Consider the following 12,497-nt stretch of genomic DNA (forward strand, 5'->3'; position numbering starts at 1 on the left):
CAGTCAACCTTCGCTTATAACATTTAAATTAATGGGCACAATGGAAGAGGACTAAAATACCAACAGGCATAACCCTTATAAAAGAAAAGTACAAGTCAAACCCATAGGCAGATAAGCTGAAATATCAATAATGTTTTAAGTCAGTTGTCCCTTTACCCACTGCAGGACTTCATGTCCTTAAGAACAAATGTGGATGTCCAAGCTAAAAGTGAATGAGAAGAAAAGCTTTGGGGTTAAAGTAATGAATGCTTTTCTGTCATTTGGCAGTAAATGAAAATGACTTTTAGGGATATTGCAGTTACTATTAGCCATGGCATATGAATAAATCATAATAAAATGGGAAATTGTGGAGTTTCCATGTAATCCCCTTTACAAATGGCCAACCTGCGTGCATGCTATACACCAGCGATTCTCAACCAGGGTTCCTCCAGAGTTTGCTAGGGGTTCCTTCAGCATTGGGCAATTTCTGCCTCTCAGATAAGTTCCCATTGATCTTTTTAGCTATCTGTAAGGGGGTAATTCTTTCTAATGACCACAAGTGTAAGGACCATTCTTCCCAACTCACCATCACACTGATGTATCATGAGTTGTAAAGTTCACATTTTTAGCAAGGCTTCTCCGAGACCAGAGAACTATTTCAAGGGTTCCTCTGTGTTGAAAAGGTTGGGAAAGGCTGCTATACACAGATCATCCATAAAAACTTTATGACCACCCACCTAATATTGAGTAGGTCCCCTTTGCCACCCAAACAGCCCTGACCCCACGAGGCATGGATGCCACTATACTGCTGCACTATCTGGCACCAAGCTGTCTGCAATAGATCCTTTAAATCCTATAAACTGGGCTGAGATCTGGACAATTTGGAGGCCACATCAACACCTCAAACCATTTTTTTTGCAGTGTGGCAGGGCATATTATCCTGCAGAAAGAGGTCACTGCCATAAGGAAATACCATTTCCATGTAGGTGTGTACTTGATCAGCAACTATTATTTAGGTAGGTGGTATGTGTCAAAGTAGCATCCACATGAATGGCGGGATTCAACGCTTCCCAGCAGAACACTGCCCAAAAGCATCACTCTGCCTTTGCTGGCTTCCTTTCATTCCATAGCGCATCCTGGTGTCACCTCTTCCCCAGATAAGTGACGCACACATATCTGGCCATCCGCATGATGTAAGAGTACATGATTTATCAGAGCAGGCCAGCTCTGTGGTCGAGTTCTAATGCTCACATTGTAGGCTCCTGGCTGTGGACACGGGTCAACATGGGCACCCTGACCAGCTGTGGCTACACAGCCTCGTACACAAACTGCAATGCCCATGTTTCCGCTTTCAACACATCAACTTCAGGGACAACATGTTTACTTGCTGCCCAATATATCCCACCCAGTTTCAGATGACATTGTAATGAGATAAGTGAATGACATTGATTAGGAGCTCAAATCATCAAAATTAAAAAGTCAGCAGCTACAAAAACTGACACTCACCTGTCCCAGGATACAGTACTGTGGTCACCCGAGGGGGCGCGGGAACTGCCTTTGGTCCCCAGAATCTTAAATTGTAGGTACCCAGCTGCGTCATGTTGGTCAGCCGACTGTGAAACTACAAACTAAGTGCAAGCCGTGCTACGCATTGCATCGTGAATGGTCTTGCAGTCTTCAGGGATCTGTGACATGTCCCTGAAGACTGGGGAGGAAAACTACCCCTCGGATCACCCAGGCAATCAGAGTAGAAGTGGAAGCGGTACTTGTCAAAACTATAAACCCGCTTCCCCCTGAAAGATGTGCCAAATGTTAAAAGGGGGGGGGGGTCTTAAAGCGGAAATTCCCAAATGGGTGTAGTTCTGCATTAACCGGTCAGCGGTCATGAAGTTACGGCTGACTGATGTATATGATACAACAGCGACCTATTTTTAGGGCACTAAAAAATTAAATGTATGTTTCGTTAGTTACCTGTGGTTCCTATTTTGAGCTGCCTGTTGTTGCTGAACTTGCTGTATTTGCTGAGGTGCAGGGCGTTTCCGGGACTGGTCCATACCTGACTGAGCCATCCCTGGTCGAGCAGCTGGGCTTCCGCCATAACCTGGAGGTCCCATGGCTGGTCCCTGAGGAGTCATCCGACTGCCTGGAAGCATCCCGGGTCGCTGCATTGAACCAACATTCATCAATTAGTATGATGTGAACTTTGCATGATTAGGACAATGAAGAAACAACCATAACTCCAAACATAAATGTATAACAACTACATTCAGCAATCTATACATCTACTGCCTAGCACAAATGTTGTGAACCGGGTTACAATATTTTATATAGAGATAAGAAATATAAAATCCAAGGAGGAAGGGGCCCTCATTTACAATAAAATAAATATCCTCATCTAAAATACATTTTGCTATACATTGGGGTTAATTGGTGTACTTCTTTACCATATGGACATAAGCAACGTATACCATATTATGCAATGATTCAGCTGGATAGTGCCAGTATAACGATGCAGGGGAAGATGGTGTTAAGCAGTTTCCGATTTTGGTTAAGCCTAGGTTCACAGTGCTGCAGTTTTCAGTGTTTTTACATGCTTTTTTGTAGGAGACTGGATTTTATACACAAAAGGCAGCCAAAAAACACACATGTACATCTGTTTTACATGCGCTTTCCATGCATTCCCATTGAAGTTTATTGGGCTAAAAAGGCATTATGCTGGACCCAAAGAAGCACCTACTCCTTTTTAAAAATCGCACTACATTATGTTGCATTGATGTGAATGGGCACCACAGATGATATTCACTCACCGACCGCCACAGATTTTTATAATAATATATCATTTTTTGCAGAGACCCTAGAGAATAAATTGGTGGTTGTTGCATTGTTTTTTGTCACACTGTATATGCGCAGCGGTCTTAGTTTTTTTGGGGGGAAAAATATACTATTCAATGAATTATAGAAAAGCTAAACAGTAAAGTTAGCCCAATTTTTTTGTATAATGTGAAAGATGTTACTCCAAGAATTGTGGTCTTTATTAAGCAAAAAAAAAAAAAATTGTGATTCTCATTTTTCCTAGAATCGTGCAGCTCTACCTCATAGAAATAACAAGGCCTCATCTACACTGACGCAGAGGAAGGAGCCTCCCGGTAATGTCGGGATGCCATCTACTTGGACTGGAGCGTCAATGTAATATAAAGGAAACACTGTAACCCGTCTTGTTAGAACGTTATTGAAATGTCACCATGACTCTCCATTTAGGTCCTTTGGCTGCCACCCAGGGACTACATAGTACCACACTGCTGAAAAAACAAAACTGTGCCATGCTTTTTTCATCCCCCACCACCGCACCTCGATGGAGTGACCTGCCATGACAGAAAACAAGGCTTTTTGTGATGTCTGCGTTGGGTAAGGCTGCCCCACCCAATACTTCTGGGGTGAACCAACCCTAAAGGAGCAAATGCCCCCAGAGTCACTGACTCCCAGAACACACCACTATTAAAGTAGAACTCCAACTTATTGTCTTCCTATGGGGCTCATATGATAAAGATTTCCAGGGTGTACTTGCCCTCTTCGGGGCTATCCCTGACTTTCTCTGGTTTTCTATTCTGATGGGTGGATCTGTGGACTGGGGTAGCCAGGCTGCAGACCCACAGTCTCCAGGTCCAGCAAAGGAATCGTAGCACCAGGATTTCCTGGTGCACGTGACTACCCCAATCCACATTCCAGGCCACAAATGGCTCCCATCCACCACCTTCTACAGCACATGCCATTTTAGCCCACGTTCTGCCTATTTGTGCGTGTTGTTGGAGTCAGGTTCTAAAGCAAGGATCTCCAAACTACAGCGCTCCAGCTGTTGTGGAACTACACGTCCCATGAGGCATTGTAAAACTTTGACATTCACAGGCATGACTAGGCATGATGGGAATTGTAGTTCCTGAACAGCTGGAGGGCCATAGTTTGGAGAACCCTGTTCTAAAGTATCTCTTGATGGGGGGAGGGGTTGCTTTAGCATGTTGGACGTACACCTGAACTACAAGTGTAACATGCTCCAAAAGGTGAACTTTTGCGTAAAAAAAATGGATCTTCATTAAACCCGAATGTTTGAGATTCAAGCATTTGTAGCCCAACGGGTTCTAACCCCTCCACTTTCTATCCAAGATAACAAAAAAAGGCTTATATATAGTTATTTTGCACTTATGGGTTTGGGGGGCACTGCTTCTGCTTTGATTTGTCCCAGCAGAAGCTGATCAGTGGGTGTTGGCCAATGGATGCCCGTTGACACCCGGCGATCGGGAAAACACACACACACAATCTAGCTCAGCCTATGTAAACAAGGCAGAGCTCCATCCTGACAGGATAGATTTTGTGTCCAAGCAACGAGGGGGAAGAAAATTAATCACATCCCCTAGTAAAAGCACCTCACACAGTTCACACAAACACTGGCTAGGCACAAATTTAACCCTTTGATCGCCCTAGCTGTTTAACTCCTTCCCAGCCATTAGTACAGTGACCGTGCATATTTTTAGCACTGATCACTGTATTAGCATCACTGGTTCCCGCAAAGTGTCAGAATGTGATTTTCATGGTGATGCAGGGCAGCGCAATGTCATAAACAGCAGAAATCGCACTAGTGTGAACGAGGTCTATGTGCACAGCAGCAAAGTAATATTTGGCTCTTGGCAATGAAATTCTGTATCAATAAAGGAGAAGCAGAGGCTTTACTTTGGTTCCTGCCTGAAGTTTCAGTGCAGATGCAGTAAAGCTGAATGTACACAAAGTGACTTTTACCCCGATTTGGGTCTATGATGGCAGCTCTTATAACACAAGTTGCAAAGAAGCAGGAGGTAAGAGCTTATACTTGGAATTATGTTTTATCCCATCAAAGAACTTAAAATACAGTTATCACTATTCAAATGTGACCATTGACATGAGATAAATGCAGGTGTCATAGGAAAATTATTGTCTAAAGGTACTATGCAGACACCTCTTTCTGCCTGATCTGGGTGTAACAAATTGTTCCAGTTGGCATTTACTAAATATTTTTTTTATTTCCTGAGAACAAGCTGCTATCTGGAGTGTATTTTTGGTCTATAAATATGCTTGGCTGACCAAGCCTATGTACCGATGTCACAACCATGTATGTGGCTGTTGGTCCTTATATCATGATGTCATATTTATGCACTGCAAAGGCTGATGGGGCTTCCTTCCCTCCTACGAATTCAACTTGGGTGGCTGTTACATCAAAGTCACCAACTGGGACAAGGATACAGTGAGGTCCCAACCCCAGATATGCATCCGAGATCAAGGCCAATGAAGGCCTGAACAGCCAGGTAGCCGGCATTTTCAAAAAACAAAGGACAGCAAAGGCAATCTACATATTATTCTTATTGCAGGTTTCATTATAAAGTTCTAGAAAAGCACACAGGCTCAGGAAGGAGGACGAGAGCTGCTGGGAGCCAGAGGGATAATATCTAATGAAAGCAATAAGCTTTGTGGGTATAAGACATTAGAAGCTGCAAAAAATATAGTCAGTGATTTGCTCATATCCCAGCAGTGACGCTTATTAGATTCTATACCCAAAAGGTGGAGTACACACAGTTATCCTCAAACCTCTGCTGTCTTGGCATTGCAAAGAAATAAAAACTTTACATTTGCATACTGGAGAGCTAGACACATACAGCATATTGGATATGCAATTAGGTTCTGGATTTACTCATTGAAGAAATGACAAGCTGAACAAATATGCCGACTCCATACCATTGAAATGAAAAAAATAAATAAAATTAAAAAAACTGTTTACCGAACAGACGCAATTAGTAACTAACAATTATATCAGAGAGAGCAACACCCCTTGACCACCTTATATTCACCTTACCCGAGCTCCATTGCAGCTCCTTACTCCCCTACAGCCAATGAATGCCTGGAACTTGTGGGCATGTAGAAGCTTGTGACCTGCTCCCAGGGCCTAGCAGCCACATGCCAGGCCCCAAGCACTGCCACGGTACCAAGGAAGTGACATCAATGCCCCCCCCCCCCCCCAACATAGAAGATTACAGCACTGGCTGCAGAGGAGCAAGGAGCTGTGAGGGAGCACAGGTAAGGCAAGTACACCAAGGTCTACATGCACCGTAGACAGCGGCGCGCAGGCGCAATGAGATCACTGCGATATGCCGCTCATGTCGGCTCCCGTGCACATGCGTGGGAGTGACGTCAACGCGGCTCCGGCGAATCACAGCGCCGGAGCGGCGAGACCCGGAATTCACTCCGGGATACATGGCAGCGGCGAAGAAGACGACGGAGGACGGCTTTGGGGGCTTCGTTCTCAGATAAGTTATTCATAATGAGCTAGTATGCTATGCATACTAGCTCATTATGCCTTTACCTTACAGGGTGTGTTTTTTTTTATTGCCTTTACTTCTTTAAATTAGGGATGCACCGAAACCGATACCGAAAATGAAAAATACACTAGGCCGAAAACCGAAACCGAAACAGCACCGATACCGAAAATGACTGTTTTTAAAAAATATTTTTATACAGGAGGTGGTCAGAGACTGGCGACATGGTACAGGAGGTGGTCAGAGACTGGCGACATGGTACAGGAGGTGGTCAGAGACAGAGGACGTGGTACAGGAGGCACCCCCCATTGCAGGCCAGTGTGCCCCATTGCAGCCCATTGCGCCATTTTGCAGCCATTGTGTCCCATTGCAGCCTGTGTGTCATTTTGCAGCCAGCCTGTGCAGGGAAGAGAGCCGCCTCCGCCGCCTGTTTGATCACAGCGCCGGGAACATCACAGCTTTCATTTCAATAGCTGTGTGTTCCCGGCCGTGCGCCGTCACACGCAACCCCTCCCCCTTGTCCGGGCACTTAGATAGACAGATCATCCGCAGGATTGGATGGATGATCTGTCTATCTAAGTGCCCGGACAAGGGGGAGGGGCTGCGTGTGACGGCGCACGGCCGGGAACACACAGCTATTGAAATTAAAGCTGTGATGTTCCCGGCGCTGTGATCAAACAGGCGGCGGAGGCGGCTCTCCTGCGCTATACACCCCCTATGATGGGCATCACCAGGGGCGGGGGGCGGAGCCCCACCCTCACCACGCCCTATTTTCGGCTCCATTATCGGCCGTTTTTCTCTTTCGGCAAATTGCCGAAAAGGGCATTTTCGGCCGATATGTTTCGGCGGCGGAAATTTCGGTGCATCACTACTTTAAATCTCTCAGTAACAAATAGTTAATCACCAGTGTAGCTTCAGACTTAAAGAGGAAGTAAATCCTGATGGGCAGCACCTACAGGTAGGTTAGCCTTAATCTAGGCTTTCCTGTAGGTTAAAGTGTGCTGTAAGCGTTTACAACCACTTTAAAAGGAGGAGCTCCAGCAGGGCTGGATACAAATGTATTTTTTGGATGGTTATCAAATTCATTTTAATAAAATGCTTTTGGAGTAAAAATCTATCTAAAAGATAGTTTCCTATTTAACATGAATAATTTTGTTTATTCAGCATGAAATGGAGCTTCATTATATAGCATGAGGCTGTATATTCTGCAATATTTACATTTTTGGTAAACTCGTTCAATGAATCCAAGCTCTGTAAGCTGAGATAACATGTACTGGGCAATGGTATTGTTTTAGTTAAATAAAATAATTTTAGTAGCTGTGTGATTAACCTAAAATCAGTTCTGATATCCCTGCTTTACTAACCTGACAGCTTATTATTCTAAATAGAAACCTTTATTTTGTTTGCAAATATTAAAGATTCTAACTACGAGCAATATTTAGTCCTTACATTTACCACCTGTCCTTTCAGATCCATCATGGCAGCGCCTGTTAGCGGGAGTCCACTCACCTGCTGCCGCTACGTTCCTCACCTTGTTGTGTCACTGCCGCATCACCAGCCGCCCCATTAAAGTGAATGGAACTGTCGGTGAGTCAACAGCGGGTGAGAGGAGGAGACGCTCGTGATTTAAATCAACTTGGTTTCAATCAAATCCACCCTGAACTTCAGTCTGGAAAAAAAAATAAAAATTAAAGTGGACCTTCCGCTCATCGGAACCCTCCCCCCCTCTCCGGTGCCACAATTATCTGCACCCACTTCCGGGATAGCTCTCGGCGGAAAGGGGCGTACATTACGCCCCTTTCCGCAGGTCCCCCGCTGGCTGCTGGGAAACACACAGATCCCAGAGGCAGCGGGTCCATCCTTATTGTGCAACGCGACTCGCGCATGCGCAGTAGGGAACCGGGAAATGAAGCTGAAAGGCTCCACTTCCTGATTCCCATACCCAAGATGGCGGCGGCAGCACCCGAGAGACGATCGAGAGATCGGCTTCGGGTGCCGACAAAGCGGGGGCGCGCTGGACAGGTAAGTGTCACTATTTTAAAAGTCAGCAGCTGCAGTATTTGTAGCTGCTGGCTTTTAAAAAAATAAAACGCAGAGTCCCGGCGGACTCCCGCTTTAAGTCAGCAGCTACAAGTATTGTAGATGCTGACTTTTAATATAAAGGATATTAAAACAGAAAATAGATCCTGCACCTCCTAATTTCTAAACTAGGTTGCTACCCCTTAAATAGGTCAAAAATCACCAGTGCAGAATTTGGAGAGGTTGGTAGGGGGCGCTAATTAGTCTAACAAAGCTAAAAAAAAAAAAAAAATTCATGGCAACCAGCCTGCCTGGTTTTACAACCAAGTTAGCCATCTGGTAAACTAGAATTGGCTTATAAAGTGCATATAGATGTGAATCTTAACAGTAGCCACATATATTGCCAAAACTATTTTTTTTATGACAACCAGCCTGCCTGGTTTTGCAAATAAGTTGGATATCTGGTAAACTATAATATATATATATGCAAAATAATTGACTTATAAAAATATAAATCTTAACAGTATCCACATGTATTACAATAACCAATCGAAAGGTGTGTGCAAAATATTGTGATAACCAATCAAAAGGTATGTGCTATCACACCATATAAAATGTAGACAAAATTTCATAAACAGAAACTGCATTCATTTAAACCCTACCACTGAATACGTAAATGCACCAGCCCTCCTATAGAAGCAAAAAAAATAGTTATACCTGTGAACTGGCAAATCGCATATGCTAAATACCAATAAAGTGATTACACCATGAATACCTATCTAGGTGTATCAATCAAAATCAGTGTACAAATCTTAAATTAAACAACATTTATGAGTGAACCAAACAACAAAAGTCCACATATATGTGATTCTTGTGACTGATTTTCCCGAACCATCAATGGGAAACCTTCACCACATTATGGATATCACCCGGAAAAGTACTAAAAAAAAAATAAAAACCTGGGTGTCAGCTTACCAGATGAAGTTGACCTAATTAGTGAAAAAAAGGTCAGGCAGGCTTTTGTAAGACAATCCTTGCTGCTGTGTTGGAGAGATCTGTGGATCAGATCCCCAGTCCCCAGCATATGGAGCTCACGGATGGAATATGAAACAAAGTACAGAGGAACCAAAAATAGTAATCCCATTTATTTTAAAAGTTAAAAACAAGAAAAATGCCAAATGGCTGCTTACATATCTTGTGCCATGGCCCGGCACTGAGGTTGAAAAGCACTGTTTATTTGAATGGTATCCCACAGTATTGCACTGACAAGCGGCGCGCGTTCCACCTACGACGGGGAGACAACCACAGGGACCGCATATGACATAATCGGGTGACCAAAGAACCGCCTCGACGTACGTTCCGTGTGAGCGCGTCTTCACATGAAACGTACGTCGAGGCGGTTCTTTGGTCACACAATTGCGTCATATCCAGTCCCTGTGGTTGTCTCCCCATCGTAGGGGATCGGTTCGTTAGACCAATTAGCGCCCCCTACCAACCTCTCCAAATATAAGGATATTGTCAAAGAAAACCGGTCACCGAAAATAAATAAATAAATAAAATTTTTCTATCACAGAGGACAAAGTCCCCTATGTGATAGAAAAAAACTTTTTTTTTTCAATTGTAAAAAATTGAAGTTACACCCAAGCGCATAAAATCTCACCCAAAAATTGAAGCCCCCTCCCCACCACATATACGCACATGCAAACATAAGCATATATGAGGACCTCAAAGGGGGAAGCTCTGAAAATTCCACACGGTAACCTCTTTTGATGATCCCCAACACAAACTGATTGGAGGTGATCATCTCCCACTGGGGGAAGAAGGACCCTTTTTAACTGCTCCCCCTATTTTTTTCTTAAGGGGAAAGGCCTCTTTCTTATAAGCCATGCGATAGCACTGCTTCAAGACCTGGCCCAAACAGCAGGTCTCCTCTAAAGAGGGATTCCACCGAGCTTTGATTTGGACGCCCTGTCCCTCTGCCATGTCTACAGCCTTAAGGCCCTCCAGGCTGAGTTGGTCAGAGCCGAGGACCTTGCATACCATCGAATGAATTAAGCCGAAGCATCCGCAGAGTATGCCAATGCCTAAAGCAGCACGGGAAAAGGAGGATAGAAAAGACTCCTCTGCCGTCATTGCTTCATCTGGATAAGCCAATACTTTGTACTACGAGCCACCACTGTGGCTGCTATGGTAGGCTTAGAGATTTCCTTATGGTAAAACCCAGGCATCTTCAAACCATAGGGTCTAAAAGTGTCCCCAAGGACAGGTCAGTATGCCTGGACATCTGAGAAAAGGCCGCATCTAACCCGGGGGATTTTATTCCAGATGAGAGCCTCTTCCGCCCAAGGAAACCTTTGCTTTAATGCACCAGAAAAGAAAAGTTTTCCTTCGGGATCCTGCCATCCTTGATGGCATCAATCAAGACGTCATGACCCGGGAACACCCGCTCCCCCTAGGCCCTAGTACATCTGATCGTGGGGTGACAGTGCCTCCTAAGTGATTTGGACAGCTCTCAAGAGCCTTTCCATCTCATCCAGGGGAAGTTTATACCGTGAGGTTCTTTTGGGTTCCCCATCCAAGTCCTCACCCTCAGTCTCCCTTTGGGAGTCTGAGACGGCACTGTCCACTTCTTCCTCAACTTCCCTCTGGAACCCTCTGGATTCTCCCTAACCTGTGGGAGGAACAACCATTGGGTTAGGTGGAACACTCTGCTGTGCTGGTGAAAAGAGTGCTCTGGAGCTGAGGGCATTGAAACCTTTACAGAAGCCGCCAGATCTGCACCCTGTTCTGCTGCCTGCTCTCTAATGGCACCCAAACAGAGCTACGGACTGAGCTATCCAGGCCTTTAAAACACTCCTTACAAAGTGCCTTGAACCAGGAATTCCCCAAAGAGGCTCTACATGAAGGACACTTCCTCCAAGAGCCAAGGGGGGACCTGCTTAAGTCTTTCTGAGATACCTGAAGCAAAAGAGAGAGAGCAGCATAAACTTTAAAAAGAAAAGAAAAGAAACACCAGCACTACTTAAGAGAACCACCGGGAGTGCCCCCTCCTAGGATCAATCTCCACCTGGATCCCAGATGCACTGCCCTTCCCCCCCGACCACCTAGGGGGAAAACACACCAGTGGAGCTACTGGTTATAAGGTAAGGGAACCCCTCTCCAGGGCTATTACCTTTGAGTGGCTGGTGCTGTTATCTCCAGGAGTTCTTGAAGCCTCTGCTTCGGACATTCTCCCGTTGAGGAAGCGTGGTACGAACGTGCCTCCAACAGCTACCTGTGCAGACTGTAGAAAGAGAGGCTGCACCAGCCGAACGCTAGGTTCCCCTTCACGTGCCGCGTCCGGAACCGGAAGACGCGGATTGAACGAAGGGGTCCGCCCCCACCGGAACTGACGTCGCCCGCCTACCGGTCCGGCTTCCAGCTCCCAGCCGGCTGCATACACAGGGGCGCCCTGGACGCCTTCGTTCAGTACCCCACTGGGCGAAACGCAGGGATGAACCTCTCCAAAGACTTCCTGCTTTCCCCAAGCGAAGATTGGAGTGCGTGTAAAGGTCAGTCGAGTATTCAGCTTCCCCAGCCGACTGGACTGTTTGTTCCGTTGAAACACCCACGGGTGAACGAACAGACAACCCCATAAACTTCCTGCTTCCCCAAGCGAAGTTTAGGGTATATGGACAGTACGAACACTTCAGCTCCCCGCTGATAGGACTGTCCCGGACCGACCGATAAATGGTCGGATAGCCGAACGAGGCCGGGGCTCCGCTCGGATAGCTTTCAGATTCACCAACCGAATTCAGCCTTCAGGTTCCTTGGCGATGTCTCCCCGCCGGAGGAAACACCATAACTGAGGAACAAAGGGAGGAGGAGGCTTAAATCATGAAAATGAAGGCGGTGTTTCCTCAGAGGGGAGGAGCCGGTGTCTCTCTAAGGTGGCTGTCCTGAAAGACGATTGGGGAAAAATTGCGTCAAAATCGCGGTAGTGTGAAATGGGACCAAGGCTTTGATGTAAGCTGCTGCTGCTAAATGGATGTTTAGGAGCAGTTGGGCGTTTCTTTCAGCTGCCCCTGAACTCTCCTCTGTTATCACTACATGTACACAGGGCTGTTTATAGTCTTTTCTAGGCAGTTGGGTTTAGAGGCTTTTTTTAGAAAGCAAAATAATGTG

General features: G+C 45.5%; 1 protein-coding gene across 1 annotated transcript in view; it reads right to left on the bottom strand.

The window, feature by feature from the left end:
• Nucleotides 1–12,497, bottom strand: part of SMARCD1 (SWI/SNF related BAF chromatin remodeling complex subunit D1) — a gene marked incomplete in the record, with an annotated part of 39,001 nt that overhangs the window by 20,793 nt on the left and 5,711 nt on the right. The window contains 1 exon segment of the mRNA XM_077484303.1: nucleotides 1,951–2,141. Within this exon segment, the coding sequence (XP_077340429.1) occupies nucleotides 1,951–2,141 (191 nt within the window).

Source organism: Lithobates pipiens, unplaced genomic scaffold (genome assembly GCF_037356315.1).
Source record: "Lithobates pipiens isolate NorthernLeopardFrog02 unplaced genomic scaffold, aLitPip1_a1.2 Scaffold_16, whole genome shotgun sequence".
NCBI lineage: Eukaryota > Metazoa > Chordata > Amphibia > Anura > Ranidae > Lithobates > Lithobates pipiens.